At 45.5% G+C, this 21,683-nt stretch overlaps 1 protein-coding gene across 1 annotated transcript in view; it reads left to right on the top strand.

Annotated features, from left to right (window-relative positions):
* Positions 1–21,119, top strand: part of LOC144888255 (uncharacterized) — a 46,606-nt gene extending 25,487 nt beyond the window's left edge. Inside the window, exon 3 of the mRNA XM_078770544.1 lies at positions 20,608–21,119. Coding sequence (XP_078626670.1) covers positions 20,608–20,642 — 35 coding nt within the window. The 3' untranslated portion in view covers positions 20,643–21,119. The remainder of the gene's footprint in view (positions 1–20,607) is intronic.
* The last annotated feature ends 564 nt before the right edge of the window (positions 21,120–21,683 follow it).

Below are 21,683 nucleotides of genomic sequence, written 5' to 3'. Positions count from 1 at the left end.
AACATGAGACTTACTACATCTTTGGAGCAAGCAGCAAAATTAATTAATAAACCTAGTTTTCAAAGAGAAGTGGTGTTTTCAGAGAACTTTGTTGCTATTCATTTGCAAAAAGAGTATTAAAATGGATAAACCTATTTATATAGGAATGACGGTTCTTGATTTATCAAAATTACTAATGTATGATTACCTTTACAATAACTTGAAGAAGAAACATCAAGATAATGTTTCTCTACTTTATATGGATACAGATAGATTCATTTTAGAAATTAAGATGGAAGATGTTTATTCAGATATGCTTGAGGATAGTGACTCGTATGATACAAGCAATTATAAGTCAACTGATAAGTTGTTTTCCCTCAAAGAATAAAAAGGTTATTGGAAAGTTTAAGGATGAATTAAGGGGAAAGGTAATGACAGAATATTGTTGCGGATATGAGAATGTTTTTTTTTGTTGTTGTTGTTGTGTAAATTGTTGTAAAAGTATCGCCCTCCTTGCTCCAGTTATGTATAAAGGTCAAAGTGCGTCCCGTAATTAGTTCATAAACACCACACGTTAGCCAATCATAGATTTCCCCCTTGTTGACAGTTATATCCTTATTATGTGTATTAGGCTAAGGATTTGTCTTCCATTAATTTGACACTCCATTGCACTGCATTAAATAAAGTAGATCCCTCTGACATGGCATCTTCCAAGTGCCAGGTTTAGCCACTTTGCTGCATTTCATCTGCCGTCCACTTTGCTGCAATTGCCAACTGCATTTTGGGCGGTTTTCTTCATTCGCCATTGCTGCCCTTTGGCTGGGGCTAGCTCGAATCGCCCCAAAACCACCATTGGCCATGAGGCAAGGTCGGGGAAGAAGGGCGTGTCTCCACCTCGTCATAGAGGGGAGGAGTGAACCAGCCCTTGCCGACCAACCAAGAACGAGGGGTTGGCTTTAGAGGGCGGAGAATGAACGTTTGGGGGAGGTTCGCAGAAGGGTCAAGGGTGGGGCTGATATAACCCGAGGCAGAGGCCCCCAGAGAGAGTCGAGGAGGGAGGAGATCAGAACAAAGAAAGGCCTGGAAGTAGTTGGACTAAGCAAAAGAGGAAGTTGTTGGACTGGGTTGGACTAAGAAAGCGAGAGGAGAGAATCCGTCAAGCCAGACCCCCCACCAGCACGTTGGCTCCACCAAGCAGCTCCGACCCGTTACCCGCGCACACGACAGGATCGCTGGCATCAGCGGCCGTCGAGCTCCAGCCCGACGTCCCGCGCGGGATCAAGCTCCAGCCAGCTCCGTGCCTTCCTCCCCATCCAGCCACCCACCTCCTTCCAGCCAATCCACTCTGCAATTCCCCGTGTGAGTCCGTTTTTGTTTGTTCTGTCCTGGGTTAATTAAGACTGTAGGTAAGCTAGCATTGCACTGTGTCTCTGATTTCTTCTGTAAATTATTTTATTATCCTTCCTTCTCCTTGGTTACTTTTGGTTGTAAATAGCAAATAAATTATATTCGTATTCCCTACTTCTGTCTTCCTCTTCTTCACATCCGTGTCGCCTTTGTCTTTTCCCCATTGAATATCTGTGGTGCGATTTTGGCCAACGTTCAGGAATCGGGTTAGTCGGGGTAACTGTTAGGGCCGCGGCGCCATCCGCTCGGCAAATCAACACCCTATCCGCGGTCCGTAACAATTGGTGTCAGGAGTGGGATTCGAACCTGGGACTAAATTTATTTAGCCCAAATTTTGGGACACCAATTGTACAATTGGCCGTAACAATTGGTGTCTGGGAGTGGAATTCGAGGCCCGAACCAAATTTTTAAACATCTAAAAAAAAAATTTGGTCAAAATTTGGAGTGGCCAAAATTTGTTTTTTTAAATCCCAAATTGAGTCGTGCCATGGATAGTCAAGGCGATCGGATGCTGGTGGGGGTAGAGTTAGAGGGGGTAGAATTGACCCAGGACCCCAGGGACGAAGTGGGAAAAATGGAGGAGGAGAGCAATGAGGTGGTTGAGGAGGTGTCAGGTGCACAAAATGGCGCCCTCGCGCACGTGGGTGTAGCGGCACCAAATTTAGCCGTGCCCGTGGTTGCAGAGGCACAAAATAGCGGCGCTGCGGCAGCCATGTCCGCGGCATTGGGGAAATTGGACCTCTTTATGGCGCAAATCAGGGCAAGCTTCGTGGTGCAAAGTAAGGAAATAGATGAAAAGTTGGATAAATCAAGGGCGGAAAGCAGAGAAATGGGACAAATGATGGAAAGGAATAGTGAGCGATTGGAGGGCCAAATGGGAGCAATGAGGGACGAAGCGAGGGGTACCAGTGCCCAAATTGGGAAGATGGACAATAAATTTGAGGGGTTAGACAACGGGATAAAAGAGGTGAAAAATGGGTTAACGGGGGTGGAAAATAGAATGGCTGCCCAGGAGAATCAGATAGAGGGGGTGAAAAACGGGTTAGTCGGGGTATCTGTTAGGGCCATGGCGCCATCCGCTCGGCAAATCAACATCCTATCCGCGGTCCATAACAATTGGTGTCAGGAGTGGGATTGGGGCAAAGACCAAAAGGGGAAGAGGTCACCCCCCTCGGGGTGCAGACAAAGGCGTATTGGGCTCAGTGGCAGACCCTGGAGTTGAAAGATAACATCTTGTATCGCAAGTGGGTGGAGGTTCCCTCTGATAGGACTTCCTGGCTGGTGATAGTCCCCGACAAATTCAAGAACGTCATATTACAACAGGTGCATGGTACCCGCTCCGGCGGCCATTTGGGCAGGTCAAAGACAATATCTCGGGTCCGTCGGAGGTTCTATTAGGTGAATATGGGGCGCGACATACAGGACTGGTGTTGGAGATGCGACGCCTGTTCTGCCAAAAAGGGACCAGCACGGAGGATAAGGGCCCCCCTTCAATTGCATCAGGTGGGGGCCCCCCTTGAGCGGGTGGCTATGGATATTCTAGGACCGCTGCCCTGCACCCGCCAAGGTAATAAGTATATCCTTGTTATACTGGACTATTTCACCAAGTGGCCGGAGGCCTACGCCCTCCCCAACCAAAAAGCCGGGGTTGTAGCGCAGGCCTTCGTGGAAGGATTTGTATGTCGGCACGGGATTCCACAGGAGCTGCACACCGATCAGGGTCGAAATTTTGAAAGCCAATTACTAAAAGATGTGTGCAGACTCCTGTCAATTCGAAAAACCAGAACCACGCCCTTGCGGCCACAATCTGACGGGATGGTGGAGAGGTTCAATCGAACATTGATCCAACAACTGGCATTGTTCACCACAACCCGTCAGGATGACTGGGACGAACATCTCCCGTACTTATTAATGGCCTATCGAACCAGCCAGCACGGGGCCACCGCATGCAGTCCAGCGTTGCTTATGTATGGGCGGGAGTTACGGGCTCCCGCCGACTTGCTATGCGGTCCCGTGCCAGACACCACGGATACACCGCCGAGGGAGGGTTACGCACGTCACCTGGAGGAAGGCATGGAGCGGGTCCATGCCTTCGCCCGCCGCCAGCTCCATCTGGCGGGGGCCAAGTTGAAGCGCAGGTACGACGACCGGAGCCAGGGGAGTCAGTACGCTCCGGGGATGAAGATTTGGTTCTTTAATCCTCGGAGGCGGAAGGGTAGGTGCCCAAAACTCACCTCCCCCTGGCAAGGCCCAGGAGTCGTCCTATCACAAATGTGTGACGTGGTCATTAAGATCAAAATGGGGCCACGGGCCCTCCCTCGGATCGTCCATGCTGACCGGATAAGACCTTATGCCAGCGAGCAGGCGCCCTCTTGGATCGCCTCGGCTCTAGATGCCGAGGCAGGACCCAGTACCTCTTGTGACGGGGGCTCGTAGCGTCAGAGGACTGGGGGGGTTGGTAGTTTGAGATACCCGATGTGATGGGATGGCAACTCTGCCATCTCTCACAGACGGGGGCAAAGGAGCACTAGTCTTATGGCGTTTGGCAGTGAAAACTAGCCTGGGAGGGTTAGGATAATGATAGGGATCTAGAGAAGATGACCTTAGGTAACGGTAAGATTAGGTAGTGACAATGATACCTGTAGTGGGGACGCAGGTAGATTAGTTTGGATGATAATGATGTGGTATGTGCTTAGTTTAAAGGGAAGACGGGGAGCACTAAGTTAGCAGGGCAACAGGTAGTTCAGATGATGCCGTGTGTGAGGAACAGGTGTGATTGCACAGGTGTGCAACTGAACAGGTGTGTGGAGCAGTGTTTGAGTGAGTGATAGTGATGTGTATTGTGTTGACCAAATGGTCCAGGAAGGAAGGAGGGTGCAGGTGGCACCAGGTGTGATTGCACAGGTGTGCAACAACAGGTGAATGGCGAATGGTTGTATGGATTACATGGAGTGTGGAATACATGGAGTATTGGAATGGATGGTCGTGGAGTGAGTATGGTGGAAACTGTGGAGTGGAGTGGATGGTGCGAAGGTGTGAATGGGGGAAGAATGGACCCCCATCACGAATACCCGGGGAGGGTAGTTTAAGTGTTAGTTAGAGGGTACAGGTAAATTGTGGTTGGATATTGGCATCTGTGGTGCGTGGTGGAGGAATGGTATTTGATTGGGTGCATTAGTGACGTGGAAATGGCTGGGCGTGTAGCCTGTTAGTGTGTGTAGTTGGTTTGGGCACTCCACCACTGTGAGGATGTCGGCCAGGTGAGGCCGCAGGTGGGCTCTGGGAGCCGGTAGTTGTTGTGGATGGGGCCCGAGGATCCGGAGGACGGACCCGGGTAGCCCAGTGCCAGAGGGCACCAAGGGGTGACAGAGCCAGGAGGGGCCTTCCCCAATTAGATAGGTTAGGGTGAGGAGCTAGGTAAGCTCGGGTGGCAACTACAGTGGTGGATGTGTGCAGGTGGGTAGACCTGCTGGGAGAGCTACACGACTCAGCCCGGAAATTGTGCAAGGGCACAGGGAGATGAATCGGGGGAGTGAGACCCCAAATTGAGAAGCACCACAGTTTGGTCAATGGGAATTGGTTTTTAGAACCCATAGTGTAAGTTGGCCAATGGATTGGCAGGGAAAGACCCCGGGTAGTGTAAAGTGTGTTAAAGTCATTTAGAAAGTAGTTAGGATGAAGGTCTCCTCGCACCATCTGCATCCACTCACCTGAGGTAACGATGGTACTCCACACCATGCCATGGTTTGTTGGTTTTTTAAATTATTTTTGATGCAAATGTTTGGAATGTGAGACGCATCATGACGTGGGTGTGACATTGTGCTTTGTTGTTCCATCTCTTCCTCCTTATGAGGATTGATGATGAATTGGGTGATGGCAAATTTTGGATAGAGGGATTGTGGAGACGAATTTGGTATAGGGGAAATATGGGGAAGACGTGACATTAGCGACGAATTTGTAAATGTGTAGATTTTGTACATATGGGGTAAGGGCAAGGGTAGAGTAGGTGACGGTGTGGTGACGTACGGTAGGGACGAGGTTTTCTCACTTCGCTCTCCATACGCACTTCGCCTTGCATTGCCTGTATTGATGTGTACCCTTGTGACCTTACCCCTCGCTCATCTGTCTTTTCCCCCTTTGTCTCCCACATGAGGACCTGTGCGCCACTGGGCGCCGAGGGGAGCGTGCGTGAGTCCGCCATTGTGCGCCCGAACCTCTCGCAACCACAGCTGTCTGCATCGATGCACCACCTTATGGACCACATGTCTGTGGCCGAGCACCACTTATGGACCCCATGGGTTGGGGCATGGCCCCTCTGCTGGAACCGGCCATGAAGGCCCGAGATCTTGCTGGCGGACCCGGGTCACAGGGCACCTATGCCCCACAGGTGAACCACACTAGTCGGCCCTGTGGGCCATAAATAAATAAAAATGGACACGTTGGGTGCATTTTATTATTGCAAATAGGCCGCCAGCAAAGAAGATGGCAACATCAGGAAGATAGCAATAGCCAGCAGAGGGAGCCGAAGAGCAAGAGACCACCAGCAGGGTTTGTTTAGTTATTTTTATTATTGAGAATTGTGATGACTGTGCACCGATTGGTGCTTGAGGGTGCTTTGGTGCATTTTTGGGTGCTTTCATGGTGCATCAATGCAGGGCAGACTGTCTCCCCCCCAAAAAGAACAATCACAGGTCCTGGGTTAGTATTGTAAATAAAAGCAGAGCCATTGTAAATAATGCGCCCCCACCGTAAATGTATAGTTTGAAGACCAACCCGCAATTCGGTTAGCTGTGGGCGTGAGTCTGTTAGGTAGGGTGCAACGTAGCAGCGGGACATATTTATTTATGTTTTAAAACTGTCGCACTCAGGGTCAGGTTAAATGTAGAGGGAACTACACCTACGTGCCACACTAAGGTAAAAGTTCATAGGCCCGGGACGTGCCTAAGAGGAGGAGGGTGCAGTGTTGCGGATATGAGAATGTTTTTTTTTGTTGTTGTTGTGTAAATTGTTGTAAAAGTATCGCCCTCCTTGCTCCAGTTATGTATAAAGGTCAAAGTGCGTCCCGTAATTAGTTCATAAACACCACACGTTAGCCAATCATAGATTTCCCCCTTGTTGACAGTTATATCTTATTATGTGTATTAGGCTAAGGGTTTGTCTTCCATTAATTTGACACTCCATTGCACTGCATTAAATAAAGTAGATCCCTCCGACATGGCATCTTCCAAGTGCCAGGTTTAGCCACTTTGCTGCATTTCATCTGCCGTCCACTTTGCTGCAATTGCCAACTGCATTTTGGGCGGTCTTCTTCATTCGCCATTGCTGCCCTTTGGCTGGGGCTAGCTCGAATCACCCCAAAACCACCATTGGCCACGAGGCAAGGTCGGGGAAGAAGGGCGTGTCTCCACCTCGTCATAGAGGGGAGGAGTGAACCAGCCCTTGCCGACCAACCGAGAACGAGGGTTTGGCTTTAGAGGGCGGAGAAAGAACGTTTGGGGGAGGTTCGCAGAAGGGTCAAGGGTGGGGCTGATATAACCCGAGGCAGAGGCCCCCAGAGAGAGTTGAGGAGGGAGGAGATCAGAACAAAGAAAGGCCTGGAAGTAGTTGGACTAAGCAAAAGAGGAAGTTGTTGGACTGGGTTGGACTAAGAAAGCGAGAGGAGAGAACCCGTCATGCCAGACCCCCCACCAGCGTGTTGGCTCCACCAAGCAGCTCCGACCCGTTACCCGCGCACACGACAGGATTGGTGGCATCAGCGGCCGTCGAGGTCCAGCCCGACATCTCGTGCGGGATCAAGCTCCAGCCAGCTCCGTGCCTTCCTCCCCCTCCAGCCACCCACCTCCTTCCAGCCAATCCACTCTGCAATTCCCCGTGTGAGTCCGTTTTTGTTTGTTCTGTCCTGGGTTAATTAAGACTGTAGGTAAGCTAGCATTGCACTGTGTCTCTGATTTCTTCTGTAAATTATTTTATTATCCTTCTTTCTCCTTGGTTACTTTTGGTTGTAAATAGCAAATAAATTATATTCGTATTCCCTACTTCTGTCTTCCTCTTCTTCACATCCGTGTCGCCTTTGTCTTTTCCCCATTGAATATCTGTGGCGCGATTTTGGCCAACGTTCAGGAATCGGGTTAGTCGGGGTAACTGTTAGGGCCGCGGCGCCATCCGCTCGGCAAATCAACATCCTATCCGCGGTCCGTAACAATATATTGGGTTGAGAGCTTAAGGCTTATGCTTATAAATATATTGATGATAATAATATTGAAAGATGTGAAAAGAAGTTAAAAGGAATAAAAGAAGGGTGTTATCGAAGAAGAAATTGAGTTTGAACATCATTATAATTGTTTGACTTTAAAGAAAGAGGAGTTTAGAAAAATGAATACGATAAGTTATAAACACCAATTATATACAGAGGAGATGAACAAGAAGGCCCTGGTAGCTTATGATGATAAAATGTTTATTTTAAACAATGGAATTGATTGTCGATCTAATGGAAACATGTACATAATTAAAATAATAATAATTAATGTAATAATAAAATGAGTTATTGTGTCAAGTGTAAAAAGCAAACTAAATCTAAAAATATATCACGATATAAATAAAAAGAATAGAGTTTGTGAAAAGGGAGAATGTGTAATATGCTGCGCTAAAAAGTGTCGATACATCACATCTAAAAGCGGGGGTGATATACAAAAGTATTTGTCAGGGACTAAATTTACAACAACGGGGATTCCAGGAGAACTACATCTACCGAGGTATTCCTTCTGTGGTTGAGGAACAAACTTGGATAAAAGATTAGATGAAGAAAACAATTTTAAACCTTGGTCTAAACTTAAAAACAGGGTTGATGAAATGTGTCGAGAGCATGATATTGCTTGTGGTAATGCCACTACATTGGATGAAAAACATGAAGCCGATAGAGAAATGCTGTATAATTTGTGTCTAATTCGAAATCCAACGTTGAGAGAGAAAGTTGATAGGTTTATCGTGAAGAAGATGATAGGCGCTAAATTGAGATTCGGGCTTGGGTATCCAGGTGTTTCACAAGGGGCAAAGCCTTTAAAAAACTACTAACCTCTAAGGATGATATTAAACCTGAGGAACGAGTCATTTTAGCTAATGAGTTACATAAACCTATAATCACAAAGTTTAAATGAAGAAAGGTTTATTCCAAAGGCGTTGATTACATCTGGTCTACCGATTTAATTGAACTAAATAATGATAAGGGGTATAAGTATGCTTTAACCGTTATTGATTTGAGGAGTGCATTTGCCTGGGTTGTTCCCCTGAAAAACAAGAAGGGTAATACCCTGATGTTAGCCTTCCAACTGATATTTAATAAAAGTAAAAGGAAACCAAAGAAGTTATGGACCGATGAGGGAACTGAGTTCTACAACAGCATATCTTGAGAATGGTCTTACATTATACAGTACCTTTAATAAAGGAAAGGCGGTTGTTATTGAGCGTTTTAATCATACTTTGAAAGAGAGGTTGTATTAAAAATTCACACAACTTGGTTCTCAACAATGGGTATCGGAAATTCAGGATATTCTTGATAATTACAATAATACAGTACATTCATCGACAAAAAAAAACCCGACATGAACAGTTACAAAATTAGAATATGAAAAGAAGGTTAATTTGAGAAAACCGAAGTTCAAAGTTGGCGATATTGTAAGAATATACAGATGGAAAAGTCATTTTGAGAAGGGATATACAAAAATGAACTAATGAACTTTTTTAAATCATTGGTTGATAATTCTAGTTTGTGGCTCGGGATTAATATAGAATCTGTTCAAAATATAATTCCCGCAAATATTCAAACGTATCCAACGGTTCCAACCCCTATTTCACCGTCAAGTTTTAATTCACTTTGTCGATCGTTTAAAGCACCAACCATCAAAATAAAATGTAGTAATAATACTCTTTCTTTTATTTTTGAGATGACACATATGCTAAAAAAGATTGTTTCTTACACTAATTCAGAAAGAAAGAGAGGAGGATGAGGAGTGGATAACTAATAAATTTGATTATCACGGTTATTTTAAATCAGAACAATTTATGCGTATTGGGAAACTTGGTTCTATTTCGAGTAATCCTATTGCAATATATGCAGAAATGAATGAGAATATTACCCCCAAACCGTTATTTTTACGTTGTAATAGCGTTTTTGGCACGCTCAAAAATTTTATTGACCCAATTGAAGATGATTAATAATTTTTATATTTTATATTAAATGGCAAGAAAACGACTTCAGAAGAATTATAATTTTTGTATTCAAGGATACTTGCAAGAAAAGGGGGTAAAATTTTTTATTTCTTATGAATTGGGGGCATAGACAGGGAAATTTTGTAATTAGTAACTGGCCATATACAGATATTGTAAAGCCCACAAATAGAGACTTGTTTAAAATATTAAATAAAAATGAACTTCTCAGGGTTATGAAATATAAAGCTCTTTTTCGGAAATATCAATAAATCTTATTGGTATCCTATTGTGAGAAAAATAATTATAAATACAAGAATAGCTCAAAATCCAGATGAATATGTGTATAATGTTCTCTGGGGAGATGCTTTAAGGGTAACAAGGGATGAGGAAGAGAGGGAGAAGGGGGAAAAGGAGAAAAAGGAGAAGGAGGAGAGGGAGAAGGAGGAGAGGGAGAGGGAGGAATGGAAGAAGATGAAGGAGGAATTGGCAAAGATGAAGGAGGAATGGGAGAAGATGAAGGAGGAAAGAAAGAAGATGAAGGAGGAAGAAGCGAGGGTAAAAGGGGTATAAGGGCATCAGAAGCGAGGGAAGAGGAGAAGAGGGAATTAGAAGCGAGGGAAGAGGAGAAGAGGGAAGAGGAGAGGTAGGAAGAAGTGGAAGCAAGGCATGAGAAGTAAATGGAAGCAAGGATAGCAGGGGTAGTAGAGGAGGGGGTAGGGGAAGGGATAGCAAGGGTAGCAGGGGTAGCAAAGGAAGAGGAGGAAGTCAGGGCAACAATCGAAGAGGTGGTAAAGGCAGCAAGGGAAGAGGTAGTAGGGGTAACAAGGGATGAGGAGTGAATACATACAATTGATAAAAAATAATTTGAAATTATTTAATTTCAAATTAAATAATAAATTATGTTTTTGAAATATAAGTAAGATTAACAAGCATTCTGAGTATTGCGCTGCAATACATGTCCCCTACCGGCAGTCTGTCGTCCGGAAAACTGTTGGGGAAATTACCAAAGTTCAAAGTGAAATAACTTTGTCAAAAATGATCGAAACGTCATGAGGTTCGAATTTGATCTGTAACTTATCATGAGAAAACCATGTACCAAGTTTGAAATAATTACCATTCGGAGATCAGCAAAAAAAAAGTCCGGAAGACTGTCTTTGCATGACGGACTGACAGACTGACAGACGGACAGATGGAGTGCAAACCTATACTCCCCTCCGGTGTACACCGGAAGGAGACTAATAATATGACAGGTAATACCGTTCCATCTTCCCACTACCAAATCGGTTTGTATTCCCTGACTTTGTATAGTTACCCAGTTGTCTTCCTTCTTTGTCATGCAAACCATTGCTTTGCTATCATATATTCTTTTAATTTCCTAACTCATGTATTTGGTGTTTACTAATTGAGTTTCCACATACCTCATTATACTCACCAAGCGGATAATAGTCTTCTTTACGGGACCAAGTAAAACGTTTTGGGTCTTCCAAGTTTATTGAAAAGAGCCAATTATACCCCAAATCAGGTATATCATACCCCCATTTATCAATTATCATATTAACTGGCGGACTTCCTCTCTAGTCGTCGTCAACGTGTGGCCCTGAATGGGTTTCTCTCATCTCCTCTTCCTGTTCAGGCTGGAGTTCCCCAAGGCAGTGTTCTGGGCCCCGTGCTTTTTCTGGTCTTCATCAATGATCTCTCTGACTCTCTTGAAAATCCTCTCTATCTCTTTGCTGATGACTCCACTCTTTGCCGCTCCATTCCTCTTCCCTCAGATCGGCAGTCTGCAGCCTCCTCACTCTCTGAAGACTTGGACAAAATCACAGACTGGTCAAACAAGTGGAACATGTCTTTCAATCCTGACAAATCTCACACTCTTACTATGTCTCTCCGAAAAGATCGACTGGACAACCCTCCCATCTACTTTCTCAACAATCCTCTCCAAGAAGTTCTGTCGCTCAAGCTTTTGGGTCTCACTATCTGCCATGATCTTTCTTGGGAAAACCACATTTCCAAGCTGGCCTCCAAAGCCAGTCGCCGACTGGGCATCCTCCGTCGTGCGAAGTCCTTCCTCGGCACACCTGAGCTCCTCACCACATACAAGGCTTTCATCCGCAGCTCAATGGAATACTGTTCTCCCCTATGGGCCGGTGCTCCTGCCTCACACCTAGCTCGGCTTCACGCTGTTGAAACCAAAGCTTTCAGAATTATTGGAATCTCCCGTGATGAAGCTATCTCTGAGGGCCTTTCACTCACTCACCGCAGGCAGGTAGGTGGTCTTTCTGTCTTCTACCGACTCCTCTCCGGCCTTGCACCCCCAGCTCTCTCTGTGCTCTGTCCCCCAAATATTCCTACAGGTCGCACAAGATCTGCCAGCAACCCTCTGATGGTTAAACTGCCGAAATCTCGGCTCTCTGCTCACCTTCACTCTTTCATTCCTCTTTTCTCCCGCCTCTGGAACAAACTCCCTCACTCCCTTCAATCCCACTCCTCCCTCCAGGTCTTTAAAACAGCTGTTCACCACCATCTCTTATCTTCCCCCATCCAAAACCTTGATCTTTTCTACCCCCGCTAATTCACCCCAGATCCACCTTGTTTGAAATTCCAACTTCTTTCCTGGAAGTCCTGGCAGTGTCCATATGTTTTATACCTCTCCCACCGCCCCATTCCCTTGCCCCCCCACCCCCCAAAGCCCTCGCCCTCTCTCAGATCTCTCGATGTCTCCATGTCTCTCGGTCCCTGCTCTCAAATGTTGTGTTTGTGTCCTTCCCCCTCTCTCCCCATCTTGTCTACCGCTCCCGATGTTATATGTTTTATGTGTCGGTTTGTCTTTCTGTGTGATTAATGTTCGCTCTTTCACGAGCCTCGATCTTGTATACAAAAAAAAAAACAAAAAAAAAACTACATGTCCTTCTTTATAAAGTTTAATTGTAAGTGACGTGTTAAATTTAATATGAAAAGGTGTATGGTCTGGAGAACTGGGTGTTGTGGCTGTAAATTCTACTTGTTTATCAAAATCTGCCGTTTTCTCTGTGGATTTATATTGTAACTAGCAGAAGTACCCGGCATTGCCGGGCGGGGGAGGAGGAGGGGAGGGGGAAGAGGAGGGGAGGGGAATGGGGGGGAGGGGGAGGGGGAAGGGTGGGAGGGGAAGGGGGGAGGGGAAGGGGGGGAGGGGAGGGTGTGGGGGTGCCTGGGGGAAGAAGGGCCCCTCCCCCCTCCCCCTTCCCCTCCCCCCTTCACCTCCCCCTCCCCCCTCCCCCCCCATTCCCCTCCCCTCCTCTTCCCCCTCCCCTCCTCCTCCCCCTTAACACCAGGGGGGTTGACTCAGCCTGTCATCCTACCGAGGTCGGCAAATTGAGTACCAGTTCACTGGTAATTCCCTGTGTGCCGCAAGAGGCGCCTAACAGGGTTGGCGGCACGAACCCGGAAGTCGGAACTCATTGCCGTCAAATAAATGTAGCATGTATGTTTCACTCTCTGTCACATGCCGTTGGTCCCATGTCAATCGGATGAAGTTGAAAAATTAACATTACGAAGTTTCTCTGGGACGTACTGATTCCGAATAATGAAGTTGAAAAATTAACATTCCGAAATACGCTAATTACGCTAACAGAAGCACTGGCACTGCGAAGCGCTAGAGGGAGACGCTGCGCTCCCTCCCTTCGATTCCCTCCCTCTTCTGCTAGCGTTTCTGCGCTAATACGCTAATTTTAAAACCCGAAGTTTTTTTTAAATTTAAGGTGTGCTGTAGTTACTCTGAGACGTACTGATTCCGAATATGCCTTTGGTTTTTCTCTGCGATGAGTAGTTCTCGAGTTATAAGAGGACAAACAAACATACTTTACTGCTTTATATATATAGAAGTTGGTACGATTCGGCCAAGGAATCCCAGAGATAATTGCAATTAAGTGAGCCGTGACGTCACGGAACGCGCCGCCGGTAATACATTATAATTTATGGTAATCTATGCAGCACGACATGGTCATCACGGAAAACAAGGCGCCTTTGCCGGCGCAAAACGGCTCTCTCAGGGTCAAACTCGGTATCGTTGTGAGCGCACGGTTCAGCCCTTCAAGAAAAAGTTTATTTTGTAAAAAATCGAACCACGCGTTAAAAAGATATGACTGGTTTTGTTCGCCAGCACGTCGGCGCTCGAATCGGCTCGCGATAAAATCCAACACGTCCTTTGTCGGGGTCGTCTGAACCAACCACGGGGCCTAGAAGGCTGGGACTGGCCTCAAAAGTTAGGTCTCGATCATATCTCGTAATGCTGGAAGCTGCACGTCTCTGTGATAATCTTGTGGACCATGACAAGAGATCGTGCGAGTCGCTCGCAACGGCTTCAAGCACTTCCGCATTCGACCATTTCATGAACGCCATACGCCCCGCCCATCAAAGCGCGTACGTATTAAACGAACATACAGTGGCGCTGGAGGGAGCGCTGCGCTCCCTCCCTTCGATTCCCTCCCTCTTCTGCTAGCGCTTCTGCACTAATACGCTAATTTTAAAACCCGAAGTTTTTTAAAATTTAAGGTGTGCTGTAGTTGCTCTGAGACGTACTGATTCCGAATATGCCTTTGGTTTTTCTCTGCGATGAGTAGTTCTCGAGTTATAAGAGGACAAACAAACAAACATACTTTACTGCTTTATATATATAGATAAATCACCTAATCTCACCAAGTAATTGTCATTTGTGGGGCTCGGATAATTGGTTAATTTATAACTATTTTTCATATGAATATTTTTAGTTCTATCATATTTTTGTCATTCGGCCTGGGCCTTTGCATAATAATTTGATAAATCAACAATGATGCGCAAGATTGGAGGTCTTGTCTCTTCAAAGCTGTCCATGCACGCTCGCTTTCGAAGTTAAGTAACTTTTCACAATTGTGTTTTTGTCGAAACTGGTCTTGTATGTACCTATTGGGGTGTCTTTAATAGTATTCTTGGCGTTTGTTTTTTGTACCTGTGTACAGAATCGTCGGTCTTTCTCATCGTGTATTCTGAGGCCTAAGTGTAGTACTAGGCTACTGTGTCCAACCTTGGCTTTAGGCTTTGTTTTTGTCTCAGTGGTTCTCCGATCACGCTGAAATTTTTTTCCGGTCTCTGTTTTCACGGTCTTTTCATCCCATACTTCCTTGTTTTAAAATCTCAAAAAAAAAAAAAAAAAAAAAAACCCAAAAACATTTCCTTCCGTTTTTATTCGTTTATTCGTTCTTAGTTGTTCGTTCGTTCATTCTTCGACCACGCTGTTTGTGATCACGTTGTTAAAAAATGTCTCATCTGAACCCTGAAGACCTGTATTCTGTCATATTCTATAACACCTTTTTCTTCTTCTTCTATAAAAGGATGCTTTCGACTTGCTCACCAAATCCATTCATTCCAAAAAAAAATTCCATCTCTTATAGTGCATCTTTCATTCATTCCCTAAACTCTCCAGCACTCCATCCTCCCTCCAGCGTCCTCAAACGTATTTTTGACTCGAATGTCTCAAGAAACTCATTTTGCAATAAATGTTCGTTTCCCATTAATCGTACATTTTTCAAAATCCCATCACCCCAAAATCCCATTTCCCATCACCCCTCCCCTCTAAATCTACCCCCTTGCCCATCCCCTCCAAATCATCCCCATCACCCATCTCTTTCAAATCTTCCCCCTTGCCCCTCCCCTCCAAATCTTCCCAATCACCCATTCCTTTCAAATCTCCCCCCACACCCCTCCCCTCCGAGACTCTCCCTCGCTCCTCCCCTCCTAGACTCCCCTCTCACCCCTCCCCCTCAAAGCGTCCTCCCCGCTTCTTCCCCCTTCCAACTTTCACCTTCATCTCACTCAACCTTCTGCCTCGCTCTTCCCCCTCGTCAAATAACACCTCACTGCGCCTCTCCCAATCACCATCAAACCTTTTGTCTGCCCCATCCTTCCCTTTCTCCGAGCTATTCTGTAATCTCTGACACACCTTCAACAGCTCTCCCTACCTCTTCCTCCTCTTCCACATCTTACCCTACCGCTCCCCCCCCCTGTTCTGTATCCGATGCTCCCCCTTCCTCTTCCTTAACAGTATGGACCTCAAACATCCGGGGCCTTCGCTCAAACATGTCTGATCTCTCCATACAGGTTGCTTCTGACAAACCAGACGTGATCTGCTTAACAGAAACTTTCCTCCTTCACGATGTCTCTGATTCCTTGGTATCTCTCCCAGGTTACTCCCTACTCCGGTATGATAGACCTGAGCCTCGTCCTGGAGGTGGGGTTGCTATCTTTATAAAAAACTCTCTTCCTCACTCGCCCTGCACTACCCTCTCTCCACCTCACCCCCAGGAATACCTTTGGCTACGGCTTCCCCTTCGCTCCCACCTTTTGTTCATATGTGTGTTGTACCGTCCACCAAACAGTGATGACTCCATCTACATCTCGCTGTCTGAGAATATGGACCAACTTCTATCTACCCATCCCAACTCTCTCTTCCTCATATGTGGTGATTTCAACTGTCACCATGCCAGTTGGCTGGGTGTGGGTACCTCTCTCACCAGCCATGGCTCTTCAGCAAAGGACTTCTGTGACTCACTGGGACTGACACAAACTGTCAATTTCCCGACCCGGATTTCAGTCAATGGAGCATCTTCTCTTCTGGACTTGGTTATGACTAACTTCCCTGAAAATGTCTGCTGCTCTTCTTCTGCTCCAATCGGCTCTTCTGATCATGTGCTTGTTAAAGTGGACATCTCTCTGACCATTCTCAGAGAGCCTCCTCAGCGTCGACGAGTCTGGCATTTCACTCAGGCCAACTGGCACGGTCTTCAAGCAGCCATCAATCATCTGGACTGGTCTCCCATCTCTCCTGCCTCTGACATAAATTCTTCCTGGGAATTCTTCCAAAGCAAACTGCTCTCTCTCATGCACAGATTTATCCCATCTCGTCTTCTGTTGTCATACCCTTCCTCCCGTCCATGGTACACGGAATCTTGTGGTGAGGCTATTGCCCAGAAACAACTTGCTTTCGTCTCCTGGAAAGCAAATCCAACGGAAGGAAATCTCATTTCCTTTCACAAAGCCCGAAACAAGTGTGTGTCCACGCTCAGGAGAGCCAGGAAACAATATCTCTCCGTTCTCAGGACCGAACTCTCTTATCTGTCTCCCTCTTCCAAATCCTGGTGGCGTCTGGTCAAATCTGTTTCTGGTGTTTGTTCCCCCTCCATCCCCTCCCTCACCTCAAATGGCCACACGGCTGACTCCGCACGCGAAAAAGCTGAATGCCTCAACTCTGTGTTTGCCTCTAAATCTTGTGTCCCAAACCCATCCCTCTCTGTACCCACCATACCCAGTCGTACCCAGCTGCTCCTGGACTCTGTGTCCTTTCCTCCTGACAAGGTGGAAAAGTTTCTGTCAACCCTCGACTCGGATTCTGCAACTGGACCTGACGGCATCAGCCCACGGGTCCTAAAATCCTGTTCTTCCGCTCTTTCACTCCCTCTCTCTGTTCTCTTCACCCTCTCTTTTGCTCAAGGTCATCTTCCATCTGCTTGCAAATCTGCCAACATCACCGCTTTGCACAAAAAAGGTGCAAAAACAGATCCCAGCAACTACAGACCAATCAGCCTTCTCCCAATTATCAGCAAAGTCATGGAATCCATCATTGCTTCAGATATGAAATCTTTCCTCTTCTCCAATGGCTTGATCTCTGATCATCAATTTGGTTTCAGACCTGGACACTCTACTCTGGACATGCTGCTTCTGCTTTCTCAACAATGGATGGAGGTCCTCAGTGCCAAACAGGAAATTAGAGCAGTCTCCCTTGACATATCACGTGCCTTCGATACGGTCTGGCACCCCGCTCTGCTCACCAAACTCTCCTCTTTTGGTATCCATGGAAATCTCCACGCATGGCTGGCGGACTTCCTCTCTAGTCGTAGTCAACGTGTGGCCCTGAATGGGTTTCTCTCATCTCCTCTTCCTGTTCAGGCTGGAGTTCCACAAGGCAGTGTTCTAGGCCCTGTCCTTTTTCTGGTCTTCATCAATGATCTGTCTGACTCTCTTGAAAATCCTCTGTATCTCTGTGCTGATGACTCTACTCTCTGTCGCTCCATTCTTCATCCCTCAGATCGGCAGTCTGCTGCCTCCTCACTCTCTGCAGACCTGGACAAAATCACAGACTGGGCAAACAAGTGGAACATGTCTTTCAATCCTGACAAATCTCACACTCTTACGATGTCTCTCCGAAAAGACCGACTGGACAACCCTCCCATCCACTTTCTGAATAATTCTCTCCAAGAAGTTCTGTCACTCAAGCTTTTGGGTCTCACTATCTGCCATGATCTTTCCTGGGAAAACCACATTTCAAATCTGGCCTCCAAAGCCAGTCGCCGACTGGGCATCCTCCGTCGTGCGAAGTCCTTCCTTGGCACACCTGAGCTCCTCACCACATACAAGGCTTTCATCCGCAGCTCAATGGAATACTGCTCTCCCCTCTGGGCTGGTGCTCCTGCCTCACACCTAGCTCGTCTTCACGCTGTTGAAACCAAAGCATTCAGAATCATTGGAATCTCCCGTGATGAAGCTAACTCCAAGGGCCTCTCACTCACCCACCGCAGGCAGGTTGGTGGTCTTTCCATCTTCTACCGACTCCTCTCTGGCCTTGCCCCCCCAGCTCTCTCTGGGCTCTGTCCCGCAAATATTCCTACAGGTCGCACAAGATCTGCCTGCAACCCTCTTATGGTCAAACTGCCAAAATCAAGACTCTCTGCTCACCTTCACTCCTTCATTCCTCTTTTCTCCCGCCTCTGGAACAACCTCCCTCACTCTCTTCAATCCCACTCCACCCTCCAGGTCTTTAAAACAGCTGTTCACCACCATCTCTTATCTTCCCCCATCCAAAACCTTGATCTTTTCTACCCCCGCTAATTTCACCCCAATTCCACTTTTTTGAAATCCCAACTTCTGTCCTGGAAGTCATTGGTGTCCTTGTGTTTTATACTTCTCCCTCCACCCCCCCCCCCTTCCCATGCCTCCTCCCCCCAAGCCCTCTCCCTTCCACACATCTCCCTGCTCTCAAATGTTGTGTTTGTGTGCTTCACCTTCTCTCCCCATCTTGTTTTCCGCTCCCGCTTTTTATATATTTTGTTTGTCTGGTTGATTTGTTTGTGAAGTAAATGTTAGCTCTTTCACGAGCCTCGATTCAATATACAAAAAAAAAAAAAAAAAAAAAAAAAAAAAATCCGACTCCAGAGATCCCCTAAAGATAGAATCGTCTTTTCCAACGTAGGTCATTTTACATAAGATTTAATATAATACCATAAAATTTTCCATTATTGTTGAGGTGAAATAATACGTGTAAACATAATTGGCCGCAACATTTGGAATTTACTTCTTGGACTTGAAATGTTTGAAAAACACCATACTGTAGGAATTTAATTACTTCAAGAGGCGGTGGAAGCCCATAACTGTCGAAATAATATTTATCCCGACTATTATGAATGCAAGTCCAATGCGTGCCATTCCCAGTATTAGCTTCTAAATTCATAATAATATTCGTTGTATTTTTAGGCAGCTTTGTTAATTCATCCCTCATACAACTACTTACGTTATCGAGGTTTCGCTGTTTGCAATATTTCACAAGTTCTATATTTCACGTTGTATTCTCTCCAAAATGTTTAAATCACTCCTCCATTTTATTTTCGAAAATAAATTTTCTTTTTATTTAGGAGAAAGATATAGTCCATTACCCCCTTTTAGTTAGTTTTACGCCCATCTGTGCGATAGAAGAAAGCGCATCTCCAACTAACGATCTTGCTTTATTAGGCAGGCCTTCAAGTTTTTCAGCAAAATCTACAATTACACCGCTTCCACTAACTTGTTTCTCCGACCCCTTGCGTCTTTCCATCTCCTTGTTATGTCTTTCCAATTCTTTTTGGGTCGCCAGTTGGTCCGTCTTTTCATTAGCAGTTTTTACCGCTGCTGAAATACCACCCGTCAAAGCTCCTGCTGCACTTAACCCGGCAAATAGAGGAATTAAAAATGGAAGAAATCCCCCATTTATCTCCTTTTGTGAATATTTCTTCAACATAGGTTTTGACATTTTAAAACTAAGTGAACCGGTACTATTTAATTCACCTGCACTTTTGTGAGCAAAACACTAATTCTTATATCACCCTTTCTTTTAATTGTACGAACATTAATCGTACAAGGTTTTTGATTTTGAACACAAGACGATAGTTTATCATGATTGATTTGATTAATATATACGTCAGTTGTTACTTTACTCATTTTTATATATTACGAAAATATATTTTCTAGTTTTTACTTATGTGATGATAGTCATAACACCATTATCCGTATTAATCTGTAGTTCTGTTTCTTCCAAGAGCAAACAATATGCATCAAGTTCTTCACTCTCTCCTCTTTCAATGTATAGGGAAGTATCCACTCTATTGGACTTTATAGTTTCCTTTTGAGCGCTCAGGTCAATCGCATTGATTTTATATAGACTTTTAAACATGACTATATCCAAAATGGGATCCTGATTACCATTTCTTTCACACACCTTTTGGTAAGACCTGTAGGCTTTGGCATAATCATTATTTTCCCAATTAATGTCCACTCTATCTCACAGATAAGGTGTTCCATCGAGAGAAACCTGAAGTTGTTTTACCTTAGTATTATCACACACCACGTTATTCTTATCAGTACCTTCCTCTCCATCTGTTTTCTTAAAAATGAGCAAAGGTATCGAGGTTTTCCTTGAAGAACACCCAAATTCCCATTGTATGTAGCGTGTTCCAGTTTAACGTGTTGACATCTTCTTTTAAGGAAGGATACATTTAGGGGGGTCTTTGAGTTAAGTCTTCTATTCAACATCTCTTCCATTTTAAGACTGGGAGTATTGTCGCTGATACTACTGTGTTCAAAAAGTATCCGACCTTTATTTTTCGTGCGTAAAAAAAAAGAAGCTAGGGAGGCGTTGATTGGTGCACATATGTAGGCGATCCTAATGCGCACGCGTGAATTTTTTCCCACCTGCAGAAGCTGTCATTCGACGGCAGACCGCCGATGAGTGAGGACATGTAAGTGAGCGCCGTTGGATTTTCGTTTTTGACAAAATGACGGAAAAACTTGAACAACGCTACTGCATCAAATTTTGTGTAAAGCTTGGTGATTCCCAAGTGGAAACGATCTGCAAGATTCAACACCGTTCATTCCATTATGAAGGAGGATTTGGGCTTCAGGAGAATCTCAGCGAAGTTCGTACCAAAGCTGCTAACGATTGAGCAGAAGCAACTCCGTTTGGAGATCGCACAGGACATGCTGGAGACTGTGAACAGCGATCCCAGCTTCCTCAACACAGTGATCACTGGTGATGAGTCCTGGGTTTATGGGTACGACCCAGAAACCAAGTTGCAGTCATCACAATGGAAGCATCCAACATCCCCGAGGCCAAAAAACACCTGTATTACCTGTCCTGCCCTCCCCTCCCCCCCATCCCTCCCGCCAGCTCCCGCCCCCCTCCCCTCAAACCCTTATTGCAGCCTCTTACTGAGTCCAGGTCTTGTTTTTTTTCTCTCTTTTTTCTCGTTTTCCCTTTTTAGTCTTATTTTCTTCTTTTTTTCTTCCATCCATTTTTTTCTCTTGGTTAAATAGAGTTTCAAAATAATTTGAGCATGATTGGAGCAAAATTGTTAATATTTTGAAGTGGTTATGATTTTTGGCAAAACATTTTGAGATGGTTTTCCAACTTTTAATTGTCAACAGGATGACAATTCTGCAGCCACTGGTGAAAGTGTGGCTTTCATTATGCAGCCATAGTGCAACATGACATCTGAAACATTTGAGACATTTTTTTTCCAATGAACTGTCTCACATCTGTCTGATTAATTTCGTCTCACTAATGAATCTATGTGATGCATGTTAACCATGAATTCCTCCCTTGTTCAACATGGATTGGTGTTGGATGCAATTTATCCCTTTCATCATCCATCATTCTACACCCCCCCCCCCCCCCCACCCACCCCACCGAAAAGGCTGGTGGGTGTTTTGTGGTAGGGTGTGGTCCAGATCAGCGTTATATCGGGTTTTTTGGGGGGTTTTGTTGAACTGACTGG

This window comes from Myxine glutinosa, chromosome 1 (assembly GCF_964187855.1).
Source record: "Myxine glutinosa chromosome 1, kmMyxGlut1.1, whole genome shotgun sequence".
Classification (NCBI taxonomy): Eukaryota; Metazoa; Chordata; class Myxini; order Myxiniformes; family Myxinidae; genus Myxine; species Myxine glutinosa.
The sequence above is the reverse complement of the archived record's forward strand: the minus strand, read 5'-3'. Positions and strand labels throughout refer to the sequence as shown.